General features: G+C 42.0%; 1 protein-coding gene and 2 long non-coding RNA genes across 3 annotated transcripts in view; 1 reads left to right on the top strand and 2 right to left on the bottom strand.

Annotated features, from left to right (window-relative positions):
* Nucleotides 1-25857, top strand: part of LOC111933310 (uncharacterized) — a 186863-nt gene that overhangs the window by 84201 nt on the left and 76805 nt on the right. The window contains exon 5 of the mRNA XM_086843258.1: nucleotides 17659-17781. Within this exon, the coding sequence (XP_086699384.1) occupies nucleotides 17659-17781 (123 nt within the window). The remainder of the gene's footprint in view (nucleotides 1-17658; nucleotides 17782-25857) is intronic.
* LOC147651364 (uncharacterized) lies at nucleotides 956-3520 on the bottom strand. Its single transcript, XR_015274234.1, has 3 exons — nucleotides 3252-3520; nucleotides 3000-3101; nucleotides 956-1641 (listed from the first exon to the last, which is right to left on the bottom strand). It is a non-coding gene; the product is annotated as an uncharacterized LOC147651364 (long non-coding RNA).
* LOC111933311 (uncharacterized) lies at nucleotides 4593-5571 on the bottom strand. The gene is made up of 3 exons (XR_015274231.1): nucleotides 5352-5571; nucleotides 5137-5185; nucleotides 4593-4821 (listed from the first exon to the last, which is right to left on the bottom strand). It is a non-coding gene; the product is annotated as an uncharacterized LOC111933311 (long non-coding RNA).

Here is a 25857-nt window from a genome sequence, read left to right as displayed (position 1 = left end):
GGAGGAAGAGGATTTCCCTGTGCTGTACAAGTCAGGCTGGTGACAATTGCCACTTGAGTGATTTAAGGAGAACAAGGAGTGTCTCCCCTCACTCTGTTCTGCTGCCTTGCTCTCCAGCTGCTCTCACCCCCTCCCTGGGGATGTCCATTACCTGTTTCATTGATAGCAGGCTGTATGAATTTGTCCTCTAGGTAAACACATTTCTATTTTAAAGGATGCAGAAACTGTGCCAAGTTGCAACTAAATAATCAAAATGTGTTCCCAGCTCTTAGTGTAGTTTTTGGCTCATTGATTTGGCCTGTGGTTGGCTACAGTAGATTTAAAACCAGACAAGTGAGGCAGTGGAAAATAAGGGAATATCCTACAGTGCCATGGGCTGGCCAGATGATGCAACAGGTTTTTTTTTTTTCTGCTGTAAATCCTGACATTGCACAAGTTTAAATTAAATGGAGATTTCAATTTACATGTTAAATAGTGAGGATATAATGTGTAATTTCAAAATAAAAAGGCACAGATACATTATTAAACATAAGTATTCAGTGTTAAGGCTCCTGAGATGTTTGTCTAGGTTATTATTCTTCTAAGTTTAAGTACACAGTAGTACTTTTGGAATATCACTTGTACAGACATGCTATTTCTCTCTGGCTAATGATGATTTACCACCTTTTATTTTATCTTTTGGATGTCCAGGATAGTAGCATTGGCACACTGAAACTAAATCACATTTCTTATAACCTGTTTCATTCTCTTTAACAACATTTGACAAGACAAAGAACAGTACATTTCCAAACTACAAGATACCCATATGTCCTTAGGAGGATATTATGAAACTAATGAGGCACATTTCAATAACTTCAGTCACGTACTCAAAGGAGACAGAAGCAATATATTGACTAGTGAAGTACTTCTATAAGGAAAAAAATGGTACTTACTGTGTTGCAAGGACTTTATGACCATTTTATGGAGATTTCTGGACCCTGAGATTTAATAATCTTTTTGATTTGTCACTCCAGTGGAATGACTGTGCTCATGAATTTACTCTAAATAAAATTTTCTAATCATCCTTAGGAAAATTAGAAATATATGGCAGATTAAGGAACCAGCCATTCATCTGCTGGGTTAAACGTACTAACATGAACTTAACAAGCGATGTCGTCTCTTAACACATGCAAAGGACCAAATTATCTGCTGAAAGACTGACATTATGTAAATGTAACATTTGCTGGACCTCTAAACCCTGTGATTAAATTACTGTCTAAATTATTCTGCAATATGAATGTCGCCTACAAAAAGAAAAGCTGTAAAAGAAACGACTGTGACATCTTCTGGGTTTGCAGTATTTCCATAATGAGTGTTTGAGATGAAGGCTTTGTACGTATAGCTCAAAATCTTAATGAAATAAGGAGAAAGAAAGGGGAGGATGTGACGTGAGGAAAAGTTCCTCTGCAGAGAGGTAAATTTATCCTGGGGTTTCCACATGAATTTGTTAGCAGAAGAAGCATGGCTCAATTAAGAGGGGAATTTAATCCACAAATCAAAACTTGTCACTGGAGAGACGCTTCCCCCACCTTCCTCTGTGGAGGTGTTGGGTGTTCAGTGGCAGGTAATCTGTTTTCACTTAGTGCTGTGAGAGTGGCACATCTGTAAAACAGCAAAAAATAAAATAGGGAAGAGTGTGCTGAGACTCCTGCGTTGCAAGTAATTATGTCCCTGAAAGGCTGAGTGCAAATTGTTCCTTGCAAAAAGCCAGAATAACCCATCAGTTAACTTGCACTGTATCATTAACTCACCTAAATTGTCTTAACTCCTGTTTCACTCATTCAAAAAATTAAGATCTAGCAGAGCAAATGTGCTCCAGCAAATGGAGGAACTGCGTGTGCTGTTAATTGGCTGCTTAGGAAGCTGTGACAGCAACAGAGAGGGGCTGCACTTCTCCCCCTGGCACACCTGTGAGGTGAAATTACTGACAGCCCTTTTTGGGTTACCTGGCAAATCACCCACAGCGAGGAGAGCCAGCACTCCCCTGAAACCCATAAAGGGCAGGGGTTTGCTCCTTTAGCATCTCCACAAATCCCCAGGTGGAGTCCAGCACAGATGGAAAGCTGCCAAAAGGAGATGCTCAGAGGAAACCCTTGATCTCCACCTTCACTGGCAGGTAAGGGTTCCTGTAAAGCTCAGCTTTATTTCCTTGCTGTGGCTTTTGCTCCTTTTCCTTTCTCCTGTCTGTGCCCCTTTCTCAGGGGAAGGATTTGGGGAGGCTGTGGGAGGGAAAAGCAGTTCTAAGACCATGGAGAGGGAACACTCCTGCTCCCCTCTAGTTGATAAATATCTAATAGATAAAAGGAGACAAATACATGTTTAGCTAAGGTGGGCTGGTACATGGCTGGCTTTAGACTGGTTGGTTGGGGTTTGCACTAAGGAAGATTGACAGGGCAGTGGGGGAGAAAAGACAGAATATTAACAAACCAGCATCAAGATGGTTTTGTGTATTTTCAGGTTTTGCCAACCAACTGAAACATCCAAAACAGACTAACTCCACAAAAGTGTCGTGTAGTTTGCAAGACACCTTGTTTTGTTTGTGCTGTAGCTTTCCTTCCCTCCCTCTCCTCCTTAAAATAGGCACTGCAAATTTTGTTTTAGCCCATAAGGCTATATCCCCTTCTTACAGAGATATTTGAATATTTATTCACAGGTCTTTATCAAAGACAGTCAGTATGAGCAGTGCTGATTGATGTCAGTGACTCAGCAGGTTGAGCTGAGGGGTCCTTTTTCACATGGACTTCACATTTCTGATCAGTTTTGCCTCAGGGTTTGTTGTTATCCCAAGGGAAGCTGCTCCAGATCTCCATCATCCTTAGTGATACTTCATAATTGAGAAGGCAAGTTCCAACACGTGGATACCTCTCCTTGTTTTCTTCAGCAGCTTGGTGGGACTTCTTGATTCTTTTTATGAATATTTGTGGCTTTTATGAACAGGAAATGTGGTGTGATCATTTTACCTGCAGTGTGTACTTGTTAACTTTTCTCAGACAGCAGCAAAGTTTTCTCTCATTGCTGTTTTCCTGGCAGCCTGGTCCACTTCTTGTTTCATGTGCCAAATCCTGTAACAGGAGGAGAAGCAGTTCTGTGTTTCAGACAGGACCATTTCATTCAGATCCTGAGGAAATCTTTCTGGATTTGTTCATGTTTCCACCAGGCAATGGTGGTGCTATTTCCAGATGGAAAAGATCTCATTCCCACAGAAAACTCACCTCTTCTCCCCATCGCCTCCATGTGATTTTGTACAGTGAAATCAAGATGGAAAAGGGTTTAATACATGTGATTTTGTAGTGATGGTACCTGTTGCAGTGTAAACTGCCTCTCAAAGGGGTGTGATGGTTTATTTCTTTTTGCTAGAGATTTATTTTTTTTTTTGTGAAAGGAACCTGCAGTTATCCTTCTGCTTTCCCTTCATGCAAACCTTCCTGGTGTGGGGGAAGAAAAGCAGAAAAAAAATAATAAATATGTTAATAATCATAGAAGAAACCTTCTAAACTGACCCACCTCCCCAAACTGTTTACAGATTCAACCAAAATGACATTTTAATGTTGAAACTTCCTTTTTATTTATGTCTCTTCCTCGGTGGCCCTTACTGATGTAGCCTGGTCCCTACCCAGCTGGGAGAGGGCTCTGCCCTTCCACTTTTGGAAGTAGAAATATTATTTTTTGTGCAACTGTACCAAAGTTACCTGCAGGATTTGCTTCACCTTTTGTTCAAAAAGGAAATAATTTGGGTTTTACTTTCTCTGTTCCCTGTTCCTGTTTGGTCAGTGCCCCATAAATACATCTGAAAAAAAAAGTCCCTGATCTGAGCAGTTCAGTTTGTAGTTGAAAATATGAGGAAAATAGGAAAGCACATAAATAAGTGGTATGTGTACTCCCTGCTTTTTTTAGTTTATTCATATCCTGAAGAAAATGAGTTGCAAAGGTAAATAGCTGAGTTTAAATGCTTTGAGGATGAGGGCTGGTCCTATATTTGATTATCTCTGAAATAGATATTGCTTTTAGTTATCCCATAATCTCTGGCACCTGAGAATTTTGGTCACATCTGGCACAAACAGAAGCAGCACTTCAATTTCTTGCCATCTACCTTAAATTACCCCAGGTTTGCACTTGTGTAACCGTAAACTGAACTTTTCCATTAATTTTTCAGCATTAAAAAGAAAAAGTAGGCTAAACTTCAACTGTTGCAGATGAAGTATTTAGAATAATTTCCCAAAGCCCTTCATAAATGTGACATTGATTCATTGATATACAGACCATTAGCAGTTAGTCTCCTCTGTTCATCTATCATTTCAATTATCTCTAGACTTCCCCAGGGTTTTTGACAAATGGGAGACAATTTGCATTTTGTACATTAATGACCTTGGTGGAATTCGTAATTTTATTCCCCCCATCTTATAATTATACTTCAGCATTGCAGGGGAAAACCCCACAAAACTACAGTGGTCCAGTTTTTAATTTAATTGGAAGCAAGAGTGGGGCTGTTGAGGTGAGGGGGGAAAGGAAGAAATAAGGAAAAAAAAAAAAAGTTTAAAAGTACTTTGCACCTTTTGAAGAACTTTCACCTGAAGATGAAGCAGATTGTTGTAAGTTAAGCTTGGGGTCTGTTTTACAGGGGAATGTTGCCTCCCTGGGCCGCAGGGGAGCAGTTGAGAACCCAGCCTAAACCTTGGCCTAAGGAGGTTTGTTGGTTTTATCCCAAACCGACTGATTTCTTCTTGGAAAAGCTGTCTCTTGGTTCCTTTGATAATGCACAGAAGGAATTTCATCAAGTGATCCCTAAAAAGAGAAAGAAGGAAAAAGAGCATTTCAGAGGTCTGTGGCATGGCTGGATGCTCAATAATCTTAATTTCTATTAGTAATTATGGTAACAATACTTAGTAATTGTCTATTCCTAGCAAATTATCCTTCTTAGCTTTGTGTTCTGTAGAACTTTTCCTGTTAAGTTAAATTATTAAATTATCAATTTCTTCCTCTCCCATCTCTTTATCCTCTGGTCTTTTGCCCCAGAAGTGTAATAACCAGGTCGTAACATTACCTGGTTGGTTCACACCTTTCCTGTATTTTAAAAAATAAATATGGAGAAATACTCACACAATGTCCACACTTTTCACTGTTTGTTAATGGTCACAATGCAGGTATCCTGTAGAAGAGATACAAGTGTTTAGTAAAATTAGGAGGTATAACTATCTAGTAAAATTGATGGTTTTACACTCCTGGGTAGGGCAAAGAGGCGGTGCAGTGCGGGCAGAAAAAGTGAAATTAATAACTAAAGTATCCTGTACTTGAGGAATAGTTTATTGTCTTACTGCACTCATTCCTTCAGCAAAAAACCTTCAGGCCAGCTCTCAGGGTTTTGGGGTGTTTTGTTGTTTTTTGAGAAACCCGGGGACTTCACTGCCTTCTCCAGGAATATCCGCCAGGTGTTTAAAACAACCCGTTGCCAGCAGTAACAGCAGCGTGGGATCTGAGATACCAGAGGCTTTGCCTTTCCCTTTGAACACGAAATCTCTGCAGTCTCTCAGACAACATTAGGTGGTAACTGTTGGCAACAGCGGCGATGTTGGGGGCGACGTCTGTTTCTGGCTGCATTTCCAGAACCATCCGTAACGTTGTGGTGGATGTACTTTGCTCATAGATCACACTTCCCCTTTGGGCGTCACAGCGAATTTGGCTGCCTCTTCCATGCAAAAAAGTAATTAGCCTGGGTTGGATGTGAGGAATTAATTTTTTGATTGGAACTGAAGGGTGAAATTCCAAACGTGGAAACCTGAGCTGCGAACTGGCATCGACCCGCGGCGCTGCCGCGGTCCTGCCTCTTGCTCGGGTTTGGGGGTGTTTTATTCACATAGCTGGAAAGATTTTGGTTTTAATCAGCGCTCAGGCCAGGCTGGGATGTGCTCAGGCCAGGCTGTTCAGCCTTGGATTCCTCTGACATGCATTGTACAACTGTTTTTCCGCCAGCTGAAGAGCCGGCAGCGCTGGGTTTGAAGAGCTTTGGTTAAATGAGATGCTCTGAGTGGTCTGTAAGAGTGAGCTAAAGATCAAGGTAAACATATTCATTGATTTACTTCCTCACTTTTCTGAAAACAGGACTCAGGCTCCAAACAGTACACGTGTCTGTGGAATATACTTGTCTTTGCCTACGTGACGTGTGCTGCACACAAGCGTGTGCTGGATATATATTTATTTTTACACAGCCTTCTGGCCCTGTTTGAATTTTTCTCTCCCTAGCAGTGTTTGCCCTTTGCTATCTGTTTTTAATTTTTTGAACATTTTCAATAGATCTTTAAAACTTTGAGTTTATTCCTAGTGCACATTCTGTTTAAGAGATTTAAATTTAATACTTTGACTTTACTGTTGCTCAAAAAACCAGTTTGTTATCCTAAATCAAACAATCTTAAGGAGTGTGATATAATATTTTACTGTGGTACACACTTTGTTAATAGTGAGGAATGTGAAAATATGTCAGCTGTTTGCAGGGAGAGAGGTAGAGGAACACATGTTTTAAAGTGTAAAATGATCATGTACAAATCATGTAGTAACCTTGAAGTTTTAAATTATTTAAGCTGATGTCTCGCTGCAAACATAAATGCAAATTTCTCTTTGGTTATACCCCCTGAAAAAACAGGGTATGGCTCTCCATCACAACCAGATGCCTGACATCCAGAGAGATTTAAAAGGCAAATTTAGTTTGTGTTGGGAACCAGAATGTTAAGTTTGGGTTGCATGAAACTGACTCTTCCTGTGCTGGTACAAATTAATTTCAGCCACACAGGATTAACCATTTCAGCCCTCTAATTTCTGCCTGTGATCACCTTTGACATCGGTCCATTGGCAAAACCTTGGGATCCCATATTTTTATAAGGAGAATTCCTGAGGCTGAGCCCTGTGCTGCACGTGTGTGAGCAGGGCAGGTCCCAGGTTCAAATGCTGCTGTCAGGCTGCCAAATTGTTCCTTCTGCAGAGTGTCTGCCTTACCCCACCATGCTGGGCTTGATTTATTTGTTTCAGAGGAGGGTTCTGTGCTCTTCTGCTGGGAAAGGCCCTGAGAAATCACAGCTCTGCTCCTCATTGTTAGTTAAAGTGGAAAGAGAAAATCCTGTTTCTTCAGTTCTGTGCTGCCAGCTTGTTGCTGGTGAAATCTGCATGGAAGTTAATGGTTTGTACATCTCTTTTGGTTTGAACCTCTTTTTTCAAGCTTGATGTAACACCAAGTTTAAGTGCCCTGGTTGAATTCCTCAGTGGAAATTCTTTCAGCTAAAGGATGCTCACCTGGCTGCTGTGCCTGATGAGCAGGATTCAGACCTCTCTGCAATATTTAGCTGCTGTTCAGCAGTAAATTCCACCTCTGACTCTTCAAGGGGCTCCCTTTCAGCAGGGACAGCAAGCAGCAATCACAGTAAGCAACAGTTAACGAGCACCCATTGGTGTCAGATAACTTGGAAGAATTCATGAGACAAATCAGGCAGTGGAGTCTCTGGGAATAACGACTTCCCTTGGGTTTCTTTACCAATTAAATTGATAAAGATTTAATCTTTCTTTTTTTTTTCTTCCCATGGGTTGCTTTGCCCTTGACACACAAGTACAGTTTCTGGAAGGCACAGTGGCTGTGCCTTACACTTCTGTAAACTGAATAACCAGTTCCCACTTGTGTCTCTTGTAAAACCAGTGACCTGGTTGTGTTTCTGCCACTCAGGGAATGTGACAGAAATTATTTTCTGTAGTAGGAAGTGGAGTGAGTTTACATTTAAAGTTAGCACAGGATTTTTGTCAGGGCAGTGAGTAATTCTGCCCACAGAACTGCTAGAAAGATCTCCTAGAAATGGAAAACAAAAGATGGGAGAGAATATTCAGGAGGATATATATGGGAAGGAAGAGAAATTTAACTCATTTCAGACCATAGCAGAGGCTGTTTGATCTAATCCCAAACCAGATCTGATGATGAGCAAAGTTTCAGATTAGATTGGCAAGGACAATTATTACGAATAATGATTAATTAAAAATAAGAAAAGAAAATAGGATCTTCCATTTAAATCTCTATGATGAATTCCTATTCCAAACTGGTAGCCAGCACACACCATCCTTTTTCTGCTGAGAAATTTTTTATATTCATTTCTGTTCGTAATGGTTCGGGAAAAGAAAAGAGAAAAAAAGAAAAAAAGGTTTTCATTATTCATGTGAAAAATGAACTCTTTTGCTCACATGCTTAGTGCTGGGGTTAATTATATTATGAAAAAGCACAGTTTGTAAGGAACTGGCTTATTACAATAGGAATGCCCTGAAATTTAAGCTGCCTAATTTGACAGCTTGTTCAGTCCATGCTAGTGTAACACTCAGCCTGTCTGCAGGTGAAGCAGCAGCCTCTGGCCTTGGGGCTTTGTTCCTGCACAGGGGACTGTGTGCAGGACAGGGGTGTGACAAATTCTGTTCTGGGGGTTCCCCCTGGTTTGCCACCGTCACTCATCACCTGCAGCCTGGCCACTGCTGCATCAGGGACTGCTTTGGACCAGGGCACAGCTGCCCTGGGGTGGATTGAAGTACCAAAATTGGTTGTGGAATGCTTCAGGTGTCCCTTTCCCACAGTGTTGCTGTGGACACAAGGACACTCCTGGATCTGAGACTTTTATTCCACAGGTGCAGACAAAAGGAGACATTCTCTTGCTCAGACTGATGAGTTCTTCTTAGGACAGAGTAAAGGCAGGGACAAAACTGGAGTAAACACTTTATTCTACACTTCCAACAGGACTTTGTTGTTTTTTCTGCAGCTAGAAGCTAAAGCTGTGGTTTTTGTCCTTTCCCTTAATGTTTGGAAGCTGATTTCCAGATAAGCTGTTCTTGCAGCGCTCGGTTCCCATTCCTGCATCCTGCTGGCTCGAGCTCATCCTCTCTCACTCCTGCTGTCACAAACTCAGATTGCTGCTCTACACAGATTTGAGTAATATTACAGCAGAGCTTCCCAGCACCCCCCCGTTGCACGTGGTATGCCACCACTAACTTGGTAAAATCTGACCCATCCTTTCAGGTTTTACCTGGAACAAGCATTTATTTCTGCTTGAAATTGTTCCTTCACCTTCCATCCTGGGGAGCCTCAAAGGCATCCCCAACGTGCACTTCTGTCTTTATCTCTGGTTTTGTTATTGCTGTGTTGGATCACTGCCGTGCTCTTCATAGCAGCTGACATCATAAATCCCTTAAAAGTACAGGTTGAGCAGAGTACACAAAGTGCTGCCTTTGCTTCCTTGCTGTTCCTTTTTGATGCCACTGCTGTGGTCTCTGAGCTTGTGTTTGGTCCTGAAGATGCTGGCACTGGCCAACCCATGGGGATCTTCAGGTTATTCACACTTTTATATGACACTGGCTGTCACTCTCCCGCTCTCTTGGCCTGAAAACCTCCATACATTTGCATAGTCTACATTTTTTTTAATTTTTTTTCTTTTGTTCTGACAGAGATCTGTAAAAATTACTGTAAATGCTAAGCTTTCAGAAATGATCCAGCACACTGGGTTTTTTTTTTTTGCTATATCCTTTTCAATTCAGTTCTGCTGACCTGATTTATAGATGTTAACAGGAAGCTGGAGAAAGGGCAGAAGTTCATGTAAATTTTCTTGAGATCCAGAAGCAAGTGAGCAGAGCTGGGGATAACAGAAAATATTAGCAAAGAGCCAGCCTTAGTTCATGACCAAGTGGTTTGCTGACTTCCTCCCCCAGGAAAGCAGAAGGCAGCAGGGTGCAAGGATGTCTGGAGTTTGAGGTGCATTTTGTGAACTCTCCTTTGAGCACCAGGACTTGGCTTGGCTGGAGTCAACCGTGGCACTTGTGCTTGGGGTTTAGCACTCCAAACATCAATCCAGCTGCTAAGAGTCCTGAAGCCTCACTGCCTCAAAAATGATGTTTGAAGAGTGTTTATCTGCCTGCAAAAATACTAAGGGCTTACATTGTGAAATCAGACTTGGAAAGTTCAAAGCCTTCCCGTGTTTGTAGGTGCATAACCAGCACTTGTCGGTGCTGGAAGTCAGGTACACTGCAAAGAGACTGCATTTTTAGGGCAAAGCCACTTCTAGACTTGGGCTTTTAAGGATGTCACTGCAGAGCCTTGAATCCTTTCTAAAAGGGTTCCATTTTGTGGCATAAAAAGTCGAAGCAGAAAGAAACTCATCTCAGCAGAGCTCTGATGTGGGGAAGGTGCCGTACAGCCAGCCAGGCTTTCTTTTATGTTTTGCTCATAACCATCATAGCAGGGAAAGGCAAACACTTGTCTAATTTGATAAAATATCTTTAATTGCAGCAGCAGTACTTGAGGTTTGGGCTGGCTGCGTCAGCTCTGTTTGTAATCACAGCTCCAGCCGCACTCCACAATCAGCGCCAATTGCTGCCAATTAGCATCCACTAGGCTGGCGTTGCTTTATTCAGATGTTCTGGGGTGTTTGGTTGCATTATTCATACCTTGTCTGGGAAAACATAGTTTAAAAATGAGCACCATTACAGGATTTCATTGTACTGGGATAGACCTTCTCCCAGCTCCACCTCTCGGTTTAGATCTAGTTAGTGAACAGAGGGAAATTTGGGTGTGATCTAGGTCTTGCATTTCACTTCTAGGAAATTGTTCCTGCTTGATAGGGAATTTTAAAGAGAGATCAGAAGAAATCAAAGTCAGTGTTTTTTCATGTAACAGTTTGGTTTTGGAAGTCGTTGCTGCGAAATGCCATCAGTGTGCAGGACATCAGGAACAAAAAAGAAAAGTTTTAAAACGTGAGCAGGCATGTATATGGTTATGGAGGACTGCCATGACCAGGAACAGAGATTTTTAAAAGGACTTTTAAGTGCCAGTTTCAGAACTGAGTCTGGTCTGTGGTGAGGAGAGCTTGGGGTGGAAGGAGCCATCTCTGCACCTGCAGCAGGTTCAGAGTGCTCTCTGTAGTGACACAAGATGAGCTGCAGGTCCAGTCTAACACAGCAGTGTGTGCCAGCATCTTGGGCTTTGAGAGCTTTGTGGTTTCACCTATTTAAACTTTGAGCCTGTATTTTCCCCCTACAGGATTTCATTCTGACTTCAAAGGAGTTGTTCTTAATGCGAGCAAGTGCAAATGATTGATGAATGTGGGTTTTTTTTTCCTTCAGATGATGATTTTAATAAGGAGAAATTAATGCTGGCTAAGTATGTTTAACAAGGAGCTTTATTTGCTTTTGGTTTTGCATCTAAGTGGAATTAAATGAAAATTTTTAGTGCCACAGTAAGAAAAGGCAGCAAACCATGGGAGAGTCCAGCATTCCTGGGGAACAGGGGCCATGCACAAACTCGATGCTCTTTGCATACGGGGGTGTGACATGGGGATAAAGAGGAATGAGCACAGTGGTGATTTCTTTAATTTAAAAAAAACCCCAAACCAATAAAAAATAAACAAGATAAAAGTGGAAAAAGGAGGTGATGACTTGTGGGAGCAGAAGGACCACAGCTGCCAGCAGAGACAGGAGCAGTGATGGGTGTTTGCTGGGAGGTGACGCTCCAGGAGCCCGTGCCAAACTCTCTGATAAGTTTGCTCCACTAATCAGGCGCTTGTTAATAACGACTCAGATTTACGATACTTCATAACAGCCCAAGAAGAAATATTCATCCTGCTATTGACTTTGTGGGGGAAGAAAACCTAATAAAGCATTGAGAGTGCTTAATCAATACCCAGGCAGGGCTGCGCTGACTATCAGAACGAGCAGCTTTGTTTGCTATTCAGGCGGATAATTTATGGTTAGTGCTGGAAGTGATGTATGTAATTTATGTTTTAGAGACAATTACTGCTCAAAGACAACTGCTGCAAAGCTTTTTGCAGGAAACCAAGTAAAAGACAAATGCAGTCTTTGGGGTGCCTGGCAGCCTGTCCGGTGTATTTGTTCATTATGTTATATTTATGTGTAACGTTGATACATGTGCATGTGTGCTCTATGTTGAATTGTAGCAGTGAGTGGCCTTTAAAGTTCAAATCAACTTTCTCAGGTTTCAGGATTTTTTAGACATATGGTTTTGGTTGCAGACCATCCAGGCTGTAATTAAAAAAAGAACCGAAAATAGTGTGTAAAACTTAAGGAGGTACTTATTTTTTGGATCTTCAACATTTTTTTAAAATTGAATCAGATTATTTAGATCAGTAGATGAGAAATTGTGAAATGGGCATTGTGATTTGCAGACGCTTGCCTATAATGCCTCCTTATAAAAGCAAATTGTAAGATAGTTGCAGTTCTACACCTTTGTGTGCCAGGCATTAAAACATGTTAAAGTACACATATAGGAGCATTTCAGGTGCAGATGACAAACTGTATTTAGACTTTGATCCTAACCATTATCAGGATTTGGTTCATTTTTTTTCTTTACCCAACATTTATGTTTTCTGAGTTAGGAATTTACATCTCTAAATCGCTATAAAAGTCAAGACAAGCTTCCTGTTAAAGAGAGGAATCAAACTGCTTTCTTAAAGATATTTAACATTTAGATTCCTGAAATTGGCCCATCTTCATCATAGTCTCCAGGAGAAGGTCCCAAGTGTTATTAATGAAATGTTGTCTTCCCTCTAAATAAATATGTTGTGGTTGCTGTGACCCCTGATTGAGGCAGGGTGTGTTACCCTAACGCTTTTAAACTAATCAAAATCACCTCCTGCTCCTTGCTGGTGGGCTTTGTTCAGGCAGGATTGCAATAACAATGGGAATGATTTTAGAGATTTTATTCCACTTCAGTGATTTATTACAAGTCCAGGGAGCTCTGACACGCGCTGGAGTCAGCGGCTCACGGGTCAGAGCATGGGTTAAACCCAGAGCTGGGCACCCACATGGCAACTTTCAATGTGCCTGCCTCAAATAAATAAAGTTGCTGCTCATATACAGCTGATAGATGCAGAAACTTTAAATACTGGGTGGCACTTATGAGATCCCCTTTGTTATCTTAAAAATCAGTCTTTATATTAACGAATATGGCGTAAACTTGTGGTATGGGGAAAATAAAAATCCCTTATCCTGTAGGCGGTGAGTTAACTGCTGTGTTCCACTGACCTGAGCACACAGCCTGTTGCCAGATTTAGGTGGTGTTTGACTTGGTGGTTTTCCTGCTGCAGAGCTGAGCCCCTGCTCGGTGCAGGTGCAGCTCTGGCCTGTGCTCAGGGCGGGTTTAATCCCTCACTGCATTTTCAAGATGCTGAATTGAGCTCCAGGTGGAGACCCTGCAGAGCTGCAGCCCTCACCAACAGCTCAGTGGGGAGGTGTGGAGAGGAGGCTTCTGCCCCAATGCCAATACATATTCTGCTTTTCACACTGATTTTTCTTCATCTGCTTTTGAGAGCTGGTGCTAGAGCAGGCCGCCGCTGTTAGATTTCAAGTCGGAATTACCAATGAAAACCACTTTGTCCAATATCTGCTTTTACATAAAGCCTTCATTTATTTGTAGGAAATCTGAAATCACCTACATTTTCATGAAAACCTGGTGAAGGGTTGTTTTCCCTGGAGCTGAGGATGTGTGACATTTTCAGATGGAATAGCATTAACAAGAGCAGAGAAGTGAAGGGATTGGAATTGTCTTTCTCCATTTAGCATGTAGCTCCTAGGCAGGGTTAATTGGGCAAAGGTGGTCTGCTTCATGAAGAAAAAGGTATGTTCCCTTCCATATCAAGTATTTTATAAGATTTTTTGGAGAAAAGGCACCTTTTCATGTAGTTCTATAATACCACAAGTGCTGGGAGTGTGGGACATGGGCACATGCCAACAATCCATATTTTAACATACTACTGGATTTAAAATATATTGTGGATTTTTTTTTTTTTCCCCACATGTATGCTAGACAGATCATATATAAAGTTAATATCAAGTTAATCTAGATGCAAGGTGTTTTCAATTATTTTTCCTGTGGCAAGATTGAAGGCTCACATCCAGTATGTCCCATGGATAATGTTTTTGTGTTGCAACATTGGCTCTATAAATAAAAGTGAAACATTGCAGTAGCAAACATCTTTTTTTTTTTTTTTTCTGAAGTGCCTACAGCATGTCATTACAGATGGATTGATAGGCTTGATAACATTGAACTTTTGTCAGACCTAACGTGGCAGACTTGTTACGTGTCAGAAATTTTCTGTCATTTTTCTCACCATTCAAAAGGCAAAATATATTTGCAACCTTGAGTGACATTGAATATGGAAAGCAGACAGAAATTTATCATTTGACAGAATTGTTTTTGTTGAGTTTATTTTGACTTCCCCCTTTTTTTTTTTTTTTTTTTTTTTCAGTGGCAAAGCTGTAATCAGATTTTAAAATCCTGTCTACTCTGTTTCAGGAATATGGAACAGCTGATTGTGGCTTGTAAAAGCTCTATGACCCAGCCTTTTACAAATGTAAAACACATTCTTTATAACTTCACATTCAGATCATTTATTTTTGTGCTTCTTTGGACTGAGGCAACATCTGACCTTTATTATGGAGTTGCAGAAAACAGCTTGGCAGGGAGCAGGCAGTGGGGAAGGCCTCGAGCAGGAGACAGGACACCAAAGGATGCAGATGCTTAGAGAGCAAATTTTCATAGCATTAGTGCTAAAACTGGTAAGATTTATTCCTGCTCAGTGTATTCCTTCAAATGTGATTGCTCTCTAATAAATCAAAAAAAGCTTTTTTTGGTGTCTTAACTCAGAAATTAAATCATAGTTTATTTTATGATGATTACATAATTTAAATAAGGTGTTTGTTTTAAAGACATGTGGAGATGGGAAGTCGGGTTTTGCAGTATAGGAGAAGAAGTGGTGGGTTTCTGGTGTAAAAAGCAGCAATGAACTGCATGAAAACATTTCATCAAAAGATGAAAACAAATACTAAGGCAGAGACAAGGAAATCCTGGGCAGAGCATTAAGAAGGTAGGGTTAGAAGAAGGAGGAAATGTAGTTTTCAGTCATAACAGCACCAATAGCTGGACCACAGCATTTTATGCTGAACAAGGAAGGAAAAGATTTTTAATTGCTAACAGGAACACTCTGCAATCAAAGGAGAAACTTCCTATATATTAGCATGCAACAGCACTGTACACTTCCGAATGGATTATACCCTGGTGAAATCAAGGGAATAATGATGAGCTCCTCAGCTAGAAAGCTTTTATTCCAATATTTTGCTTCAAAATATAGACACTGTTAATAAGTTGGGCTGTATATCCTGGGCCACCTCACCCAGTCAATATTTTATGCCAGGAGGTCACGTAGCATTGTGGGAGCTAGAGAACAAAGCAGCTCTTCCTTTAATTTGTTTAAAAAAAAAAAAAAAAGAGCAAGGGGACTTTATTAGTTTTCAATCCTGTTAGTGTAAACAGAAGTCGAAGCTGTGGAGCTGGGTTTTGTGGCTCATTGCTGTTTCTTACCACGAGGCACATGGGGATGTGGTGTGAGCTGGGGGCAGTCAATCCCTCGCAAGGATCACGTTATGAAATACCGCGCGTCGCGGAGCCGAGCGCTCGCGTGCCTCCTCCCAGCGCTTGGAGGAACACATCCAAAATCTGTCTCCTGTCATATGCTCTCCCCGTCTCTTGCCAAGGAGAAGCGAGCAGACGCACGTTCTTATTTTGGTGCCGTTTGTTTTTGGAGAGGAAGGAGTTGAGGGGGGGAGTGTTTTTTCTCGGGGAAAAGTTTCTGTTTAAATCGCGTTGCCGTGAAATCGAGAAGGGCCTCGTTGGCTTCACACGAGTTGGGATTTGGTTTGTTGTGCAGCTCTGAGATGACTGGATTTTGTTTTATTTCTTTATAGCCTGCCAGTGTTTTCCAGTATCGCTGAGGACAAAGAAATTATCATTTTGTCTGTCGTTGCTTTGAATCTAACGCTGCAGGGAAATGAGATGGTTTTAGTGGGTTTGTGCCTCTTCAGCTACACTTCAGCAAAAGTTGGTGTTTCACAATGCACTTTTCTTTTAGCTTTTTAATTGTCTGAAACCTCCTCAAAAATTTCTTTTAACCTGTGGCTTTTAGCCAGGATCAGAAATGAACCAGTCAAGTGAAGCTTGAGCTCATCAAAGAGCCAACAAACCTCGGTAAATCATAGTCTATAACTCCAAAGGGTTGCAGTTGAAAGGCTCTCACCTCTCTTGCATAAATGTGAAATTCTTTTTTATTATTATTTTTCTTTACAAACTAATTAAATATTTTTTTTAAAAAAGCCTCATTTCCCCCTTGGGAATGAGGAGCTCCACTAAGACAAACTGCCTGTGGTTTTCACAGTCATGATGATGCTTATCTTCTGCTGCTTAATCCTCCTCCTCCTGACTTTCCTGCTGTCTCCCCTGAAAGCAGTGTGAGCTCCCTGCCAGTGCCAAAGGCATGTCAGATCTGTCACCTGCACCCTCAGCCTGGCCTTTGAGGAGGTGGGGTGTCCACTAAGGCAGATCAAGACATTTGCCCAAAAATTGAAGCCAAGCCCCCCAGAGCCCATTTTTCTCACACAGCCCTGCCTGCCCTTGCACTGCTGTGTGTGGGACATGAGCACTTCAGAGAGCAGAGTGAGAAGGCATTTCCCAGGTTCAGTGTGCATGGAACCAGTGCAGCAAAATCCTGCTGGGCTTGTTACATTTACCATCCCTGTGAACAAATTTTCTGTTTTGGAAATCACCTCCATACTGTCTGCAGTATCTGCCCCTGCTCAGCAGAGCAGCGCTGCTGGCCTGATGGTTTCTATCATAGTTCTTTGAAATTTCTTATGTAGGCTATTTAAGTAGGTATGTAAGTGAATGTCTTTGCTATTGATTTTTTTCTCTGCCACTGGCTATTTAGTTATTTATTTTTTTTCATTTAGTTCTTTAATGTTCTTCATTTGTAATGTGTAAAGTTCTATTTTACATGCAGGAAAACACCGGCTTACAAGGTGAATATGTCAGGTGTGTAGATAACAGCACCTGACAGAAAGCAGGACCACAATTGATTTCAAATCCTGCCATCTTTCAGAGGTTTCTCATCTCTGCCACTGCTTCTAGAAGCAACCCTGATGCCCAAGTGAGGCTGCTGGAAATGCCTGTATAGAGGTGTTCCAGAGGTGGAAGCTGGTGAGCTGGGTAGAGCTTGCAGCCAGAGCCAGGTGGGCTCTGCACTCACCTTCTGTGCAGAAGGGGAGGAGGGAAATCCCACCCTTGCAACTCTTAGAATCACAGAATCTTTTAGGTTAAAAAGACCCTTAAGACCATTGAGCCCAACCATTAACCCATCACTACCAAGCCTGTCCCTAAGCCATGTCCCCAAGTGCCACATCCACTAATGATGGGGCTCAAGGATCTCAGAGGTGCTTCCCAACTGTAATGATTCTATGATATCTGTCTTTTAAATCCCTCTGGGGGTGGTGACTCCACCACTTTCCTGGGCACCCTGTGCAGTGCTTGGCAGTCCTTTCAGTGAAGGAATGTTCTGTGATACCCAATCTAAACCTCCCTGGCACGACCTGCTTGAGCAGCAGGGCTCAGCGCCGTAGCTGGGAGTCGCTGTTCGGGGGCTGCTTCAGCGTCCTGGGCTGTTTATCTCAGAAACTCTCATTTTTTCATATCAGCCAGACAGAGCTGTCCTCAGATCTTCAGGTGCTGTGGTCAGTGCCCTCTCTTCACTATCTGCTTGTGCTTTCTCTTGTCAGATGTCAACGAGTGCACCACGGAGAATGGCGGCTGCCACGACCGCTGCTGCAACACCATCGGCAGCTACCACTGCAAGTGTCCAGCTGGCCAGAAACTGGGGGAAGATGGGAAATCCTGTGGAGGTAATGCTTTGTGCCATGTCTCACTGCTGTTTTAAGGAATCAGCAGACTTAGGAAGGGGAAGGAAAGGCTGGCTTTTATGTGGAGCCAGCTGAAGAGCGTGAGCTCAGAGGTGTCGGGGGTGCAGATCTTCTCATGTCTGGATTATGAAGATGTAACTGTAAGAACACTTCAAAGGGTTGGGGTTTTGTTTTATTTTGTTGAAAAAAAATGTTATCACTTAACCTGGATTGGCTGTGCCATGTTCTGATTATGGGATTTCCATCATCAGTTTAAAAACTTGAGGAAAGTGTATACGCTTGATAATATTTCATCTGTCTCTAAAGCAAAATGGTTCTTATCATAAAATACACATACATTTTCACATTTCAATCACAATTCCACAGCTAGAGATTAACTGAATGAAAAAGGATTTAAAACCACATGCTATGTAAACCCATTTGTCTTTTTCATAGGGGAAATTTAAGTCTAGTTAGTGCATTATAGGGTAAAATTCGTTCTTATGCAGACACTTAGGTTAGAACACACAGTGAATTATGGTCAGAGTTCCTAAAGGTGCTTTGGCAGACAGGGTGGGTATAAACAAGCCCAGATGATGTGCTGACCTACAGTCACTGCATTTTGTGCATTATCAGGTGCTGCAGAAAGTGGGTTTGAGGTAGCCAAGGTGTTCTGTACTGCAGGCCAGGGCAGTTCCTTCTTCCTGAGCTCTCCCCAGCAGGTAACAGGGATGTGCTGCCACGTGATGCTCTGCTGTGTGCCTGGGTTGCACCTGCCCTGCATTTACTGCTGCAGTAAATGCATCAGTGGTGATATTTTTTCCATCTCAGGGCAGCTTTTCATGAACTGTATTATCATCTTCTCACAGGAAGCTGTGTCCTCTGGCTTTTCCCTTTGCACAGTATCTCACAAATCCCTTTCTTCCAAGATTTCATTTTACCATTGTCCAACTGCTTTTTATGGTTTGTATAAAACACTGTATTTCTTGCCTGTGGTCATATGATTTATCCTAACTTCATAATTTATGTGGCTGTGCTCCTCTTTTTGCTAAAAAATGATGGAATTATTTTCTATGGCAACCTATGAGTTGAAATCCACCCTGACAGTGTAAATAAGCTGTAGATGGTTATGCTATTTTGACTGAAGTATTTCATTATGGTCCTCCATGTTTTCATTTCAGCTTTTGGAGAGCACAGCCCAGGAATATCATTTATGATTCACAGATCCCTGCAACTTCACCTCTCTTACCTCTTTGGGGGACTGACTGGCAATAAGCCCATGAGCCAGTGCACAGATCTGTGTTTTGATGACTTCTCACTGCTTTCAGTACATGAAAGTTGTCCAAACCCCAAGGTTTCTGAAAGCAGGAGTCCTACTCATTATAATCCTTAGCATGCAAGAGTCATTTTTCCTTTAGACTAGTCTTATTTTGATAAGTTAGTCAAATTAGTGTTCCTTCTGCACAATTCAATTCTTAAAATATGCTTTAAATTCTAGCATTTGCACAGTCTTTAAAAACTCAAACAGAGCTTAAGGTATTTGGTTTTTGTATTATATTTTATCTGACCAGGAGTTTCAAATGAATATATTATTAGCTGTTTTGAAGCCATTTTTTTGAAATCTTCAGGCAAAAATGGAAAACCACAATGATCTGGAAACCCTCAAGTCACAGAAGAGAGTGAAGGTGGTGGTGTCACTAAATACACTTCAGCTTTTGCAGAGGTGACAATGGCAGGGAGAATTTGGCTGCACTGACCTGCAAGGAGGCAAATTTCAGCCAACTTCTGGCCACCAGGTGTTACAATGTGAGTAACTTAGTGGTTGGTTACTCCCTGAGGGAAAAGTGAGCCCCCCAAAAAACCTGCATGTGCTGCTGGAAAGGCTTCCAGGGCGTGAACTGAGGTTTTATTAAATCCTCTGCATTGCTCAAAGGAGTTGTTTTTTGCAGATGGGAGTAAAACAGCTCCTCATTTAGGTTAACCAGTGGTTTTGGAGGAATAAAGTTTATTGTTGTCCTGGGTTGTTCTATTCTTTCTGCCTTTATAGCATCATTGTGCTTTATGTTACCCCTTAGTCTAAACTCAGGCGTTAAATAGATGTGCACTATTGTTCTGCTCCCATTGTTTGTCTCATGGTTGGTTTTATTTCAGTGGTGCCTGCAATGATCGATCAGTGTATGGGGTTTTTTCTTGGTTTTTTTTATAAGCCAGGGTACAAATAAAGTGTATTGTTAGAAAAGCAGCATGGAAGTAGCACAGATTTTATTCAGCAAGTCGTTATTGCTGGAAAGATTGATCGTGTTTTTCAGAAACAAAATAGAGCATCCTTCTGACAAAAGGGAGAGATGTCAGGAAAGAACTGTTGGGTTTTTAAAAATATTTTGTAGCTGTTTCATGCTAAGGAAGGGAAAATGGATAAAGATTCACTAACCAGCAACATGCTGAAGTGCACTGCTGTTTTGATCAGGCGTTGCTGGGGGTTTGTGAGCAATTTTTTTTGGAGACCCAAAGGCCTAATTTCACATCTTGAATGAGCTGAAAATGCTCAGCATCTCCACCTTCCAGGGTGTCAGAGGTGTGTGCAAGACACAAAGCTCCATGAATACGCACAAGACAGCAGCATAAAATAGGTGAGATAATCTTAAAGTAGTTATTGCTATAAGCTTTGATCAAACCTTCTCCGTCTTGAGTGATTCTGTGGCTGGTTGGACCCGCCTGGGGAAGGGGATTGAGCAGCACAGCCTGGGACACCCAGTGCTGTGGGGTCTACCCTCCTTCCAAGGCTCTAGAGATATTTCCTGGCTGTTTGTAGGGATCTTTTCTGACTGTTTGGGGGTTCTTATGGCAAGATATGTCATTCAGAGTTATGTGGTTTGTAAAGTCTTGCTTCACTTTGGTGAGGGATGCTTGAATCGAGAGGCAGGATGTGGTGAGCTGCAGGCCTGTGCATCTCCACAGAAATGCCAGCCAGAGCAGTGACCTGATTAGCCTTTCAAAACTAATTATCTCCATGTTGTACTGCAGCTTTCACTCTCCAGCCTTCATGCTCAGAACTTCAGTTTGCTTCTCTGACAGAGAAATATTTCCTGGCAGCTCCTGGCGTAGGCATTACAGATTGTGACAGAAAGCTCCTGCTTCCCTCGTGTGCCTGATGGAAATGAATGATGAGACGGGATTTGGCTTTAAATCACTGCACAAATAATGTGACAAATTAATATTTGACATTTACTCGTGTAGGACTGTCAGGCTGATGCCGTGCCCTGAGCATCCGTGTGGAGTTCCTGGGGCAGCCTGGGCACGGGCTGTGACCTGCAGAAAGGTGTGACCTGGTCTGAGGAAGGGAGAGGAAATGGCTGTGTGTCCAACAGCTCCTTGTTTGTGGAGCAGAGGTGCCACTCTGTCAGCGAGATAGGCTGTGAAATGCAGAGATATCCTCATTTCATATTTTATTCTAATGCGAAAAAGCTCTACTCGAGCATCGCAAAATGCAGAAATGGTATTTTCTGAACATAAATACCATGTAAAATGGTATTTTAAATGGTAATTTTAAAGCTCAGCTGTTGGCACAGGTCCAGGTCTGTAAGGGATGCCGAGGCTACAGCTACAAAAGCGTGTTTTCACACATGAATAAGCTGCAGAAGTCAAGTAGAAAAAGGTCGTGATCTTATGTTAACCTTCTTTGGTAAACTGTCATTTCTTATTTATATTATTGTGCTCTCATCTGTCAAGGCAAGTGAAGGGACTTAGAGACAAGTGAAGTCCTGTGATTAACTGTTGATGAAAAGCAGCTCCTATTTTGTTGATTAGAGTGATGCAATGGCTGTAACCCCATCCCCGGGGGTTTGGGTCAGACCTCGGAGCTCTGGCAGGTTTCCTGACCTTTGCCAGGGGGACTTTGGGAGCAGAGCCAGAGTGTGACAGTGCAAGGCCACCACTGGTTACCCCACTAATGCAGGAGTCACCAGCATCACTGCTGGAGCCTGATCCCAGGGCGGGGAAACTCCCCAAACACCGTTTGTTGCCTTGGAAGAGTCAGTGGTGGGCTAAAAGAAATAGTGAGGGACATGTCTGAGAGCCAGGGAGGGCTTATTAATATGGTGACAGCATTTATTAAGTTAATAAGGTCTGAGATACAGCTTATTCTTGTCAGATTCTGGTTTTGTTGAAGAGAAGAAATGGTATTTCTGTATTTGGGATGTTTTTCCTGCCCAACAAATCAATGTACAAATGTCTGCCATGTTCTGTGATAAATAACTGAAGGACATAATACTGTGCACTTCAAGGGAAATGCTAAGGCATTTTTATTATATTTATTTCATTTTTATTATATTTATTTCATTTTTATTAGAACGGGAGGAGTCTACTGGAAGGATTCAGGATGCTTCTGCATTATCTTAGGTCTAAAAGTTGCATTTGATTCAACACACGGTATTGGCAGGCCATGACACTGAGGTACTTATTGCCAGGAGTACTTCAACAGAAGGAGAACTAGGAGAATATATTTTACAAAAATCAAAAACTACCAGCTCTTATTCCAGGTGCAACAAGTACCACACCAACTGAACTCAAATCTTACAGCACTCAAGTGAAGGCTCCCTTAGATGAGGTGAAGCCACCCAACCCTCTTCATCTTTCTCTATTTCAAGACTTTGTCTTGAGAAGAGGAAATAAATCCAGTGGCAGGAATTGTATCACAATTATCTAATTGTCTGTAACTGAATTATTCTGTCCACCTAATGTCTGCCTCCTGGAGTGAGGGGAATGGACAACTCCACCTCATCACCTCAGCAGATCCTGGTGAACCATCTCGATAACTGAGGCATTTCAGGGTATTGGAATTTTACAGCAATTCTAAAAAGAAGAGGAAAAGAAAAAGACTTGTGAGGAGAGAGAAGGTGAAACCTAATTTCTGATTTTTCCAAGCTTGTTGTTAGTGGCTCTCAGGTATCCTGTGATTTCAGCTTGGGTTTTTAGAGCTAAGTCAGATATTTTCCAGTATTTATTGTTTCAGAGTATAAAAAATCAGCAGTAATCTGCCAAGGAAGAGTAAACATTTTTTTTTCTTCATTAGTTTGTACATCCAGAATACTGGTAAAGGCCTTATATTTGCAGTGAATTCAACAAGAAGCAATATCTGTTTTCACATTTAAATATTAATTATGTTTGCTCCTACCTGTCAAATCATTATTTTTAGTCATGAGTAAAAAGCTTAATAACTGCTTTTGATTTCAGATCCCAGTTGGTAATAATAAAAAAAGGGTTCTCCTACTCCTTTTATAGAAGGAACTGTATAAACTGAGATTAAGGATTAATTGTGCATTATAAACACTGTTTGGCATTGTGGTTTTCTGGAGACTGTTGGATTTAAGCAGGAGGACTGAGTGATTTTTGTGCATGGCAGCGGAGAAGCTCTGGGCAGAAACTGCTGGAGATGTTTTGCATTTGCAAACTTGATGGGGAATCTAATTTTATATCTACTCCCAAGTCATTCTTTTGGAATTCTCAGTTTCAAGCATTTCTCTGAGAAGGAATGATGGCTGGAGGTTGCTCCTCTGACCTCCCTCGTGCTCTCCCATGCTGTGTTGGATCTGGCTGGGATCAATAACTGCGTGGAGCTGCTACACTCTCCCAGGCAAATTGTGTCATCTGTCTGCATTTGTCTATTCCTGGTAGTTCCACAGCAAAAAAGTGCTCCAAATAAGTAGCAAAAATGACAACAGATTCAGAATGAGGGTAACACTGACTGCAGCCTGTTAAAATGAATTACCTGAGTGCTGATTCCTGGCAAGCCCGAGCAGGCAGGGACCTGAGCTGAATTTTAGGGGCTCATTCCAGGCTGGCAGTGGCTTGGCCTGGGTGGTCCCCTTGATTTTTTGTGAGCCCTCCCCAGCAAAAACCACTCAGCTCCACAAACCATCTCAATCTTACTAAAATACATCAAATGCTAAACTCAGGAAATGCCAGCATTTTGTGTCTGTTTCTCTTCAGTCAGGGAAGGGACACATTGCTCGGGTCAGAGCAGACACTTCCCACCTGGTTCAGAGCATTTCTGTGTTGGTCTGGGCCGAGAAGAGCAGCTGATGCTCTGGTAACTGATTTATTGTTGAATTTTAATTGCCCTGGCTCAGTTTCTTCCCGATTCCCGCTTGGCTGTTGCTGAAGTCTCCCCGCTCCTCCCTCACGCGCCAAACAAAGGCGGCTGCGAGCTGAACCACCCAGTTTGTCACATCTGCCATCCCTCGGGGTAGGCAGGCTCACAGTTATGACAGCTCCCTCCAAACTGAGCACTGCCATTGAAGGCTTTATCCTGGATTCGTGTTTTCATGGATCGGAGCTGGGAACAGGCTGAGTCAGTTTGGAGTCACTTTTTAAGTAGCACTTTTACACACACCAGTTGGGTCAAGGGTATTATTACCCCAATCCAAGGCTCCAAAGCAACACTTGAAGGAGTCCTACCCAATAGCCCTTGACTTTTAGGGAAGACTGGGACCACTTCCATTTCAAGGATTATATGATTATTTCCACATAATCTTGGTAAATCTCCTTTTCTCCATGGAGCTTGTTTTTTGGTGCCTAGATTTTTGCCTTTGAACGCTTAATTCAGCTGCAGCGTTTTAATAACAGCCTTTTGCATAAACAAACGGCGGAACTGGCAGTTTAATTTTCAGGTTATGTCAGGATTACACAGGGTTAGGTGTAGTGCAGCTTGTCACCGTGTCACACATTCCCTGCAGCTCAACTTGTGCCACGTTCCAAGGCAGCAGCGTCTTTCAAACAGCAACGGCGTTGCTCGCGCCCCACGGAAAACTGGCAGCTTTTCCCTTTGCGTTTCAGTTATCAGCTGAATTATTGATCACTGATCTGAAGGGTAAAGCTTGTTTCTGGGTGTCACAGGTAGCAGCAAGCGCAGGGCCCCATCTCCACGGTGCCGCCCATATGGCGCCGGCGGCTCCCCGTGCGTCACAGCTGATTATAGACTCGGCACACGGATAGCTTCCCGAGCCTTCCAGCTACCTTGTCTTCCTCCAGCTCCACCAGCTGGGAGGAAATATGGAGCAGGAGCCTCAGCTTGCCATTTTCCTTGGAAAGGAGTGTTTGTGGGACGTGCGGGGACAGTGACCCCACACCGTGAATGACCCCGGGGCCCCAAACTTGAGTTTGTGCTCACAACAAAGTTGGGCAAAAAAACTGGCCTGGAGAGATTTCTTTGTCCTAACCACTTGATGCATAAAGCTGTATTGATCAGCTTTTGATAGTGAAAACATTTCAGGTTCAGAAATATTGCAGTCTTTGCCACATTGCTCAGGGACTTAATGCTTTTAATTAACGGAGGAGCTGTGAATAGTTAGATGAAAAGCATTTAGAACTATGTGAAAAGCCTGTTATTGTCCAGATGGAAGATAATATTTGGAAATAATGTGACAAAAAAATGATAGACTGCAGTACAAATATGTTTTGAGATATTTCTAGGGCTCTGATTAGTTTATATTAGCTAGTTTTTTACATTTATGACTACATCTGAAAGGCAGGTTATGGAGAATGTTAACATTCCAGTGGGCTGATTGACAATAATTAGTTTATTTTGAAGGAAAGGAAAGAAGCACGGTATTGTTGGAGCTGACTAATGTGAATTAAAAGCCAGGTAATCTTTTCTGCAATTACAGAGATACAAAGATTGCTGTTATCAGAGAAGAAAATCCACTCGTACTTTTAAGAATCATTGTGTAGGAAGAGCTTTGCAAGTCTGAAATTGGAGCTCTGGTCATGGTCTCCAAAATTACACTTAGTAGTAATTTTATGCAGAAGCAAGACTTTTGAATACTTAAATTATAGCTTGTTTGTAGCAAGGTATTTACCAGCAAATACAGGCATCTTATAAACAGCACATGAGTCATCTTGGTGTTCATTTCGAGCACATCGAAAATGCAAATTGTAGCTGAATTATTCTTGTGTGGAGAGGCAAGGCTTAGAAAAACCTTGAATTCTTACTTTAAATGGAAATTGTGAGAGGAAAAATGTGCACATTTGCCTTTCAGAGGAGGGTATTGTGCAGGGTGGCTACAGCTTTCTCTATAGCTT

Source organism: Cyanistes caeruleus, chromosome 10 (assembly GCF_971803275.1).
Source record: "Cyanistes caeruleus chromosome 10, bCyaCae1.hap1.1, whole genome shotgun sequence".
Taxonomy (NCBI): Eukaryota; Metazoa; Chordata; class Aves; order Passeriformes; family Paridae; genus Cyanistes; species Cyanistes caeruleus.
The sequence above is the reverse complement of the archived record's forward strand: the minus strand, read 5'-3'. Positions and strand labels throughout refer to the sequence as shown.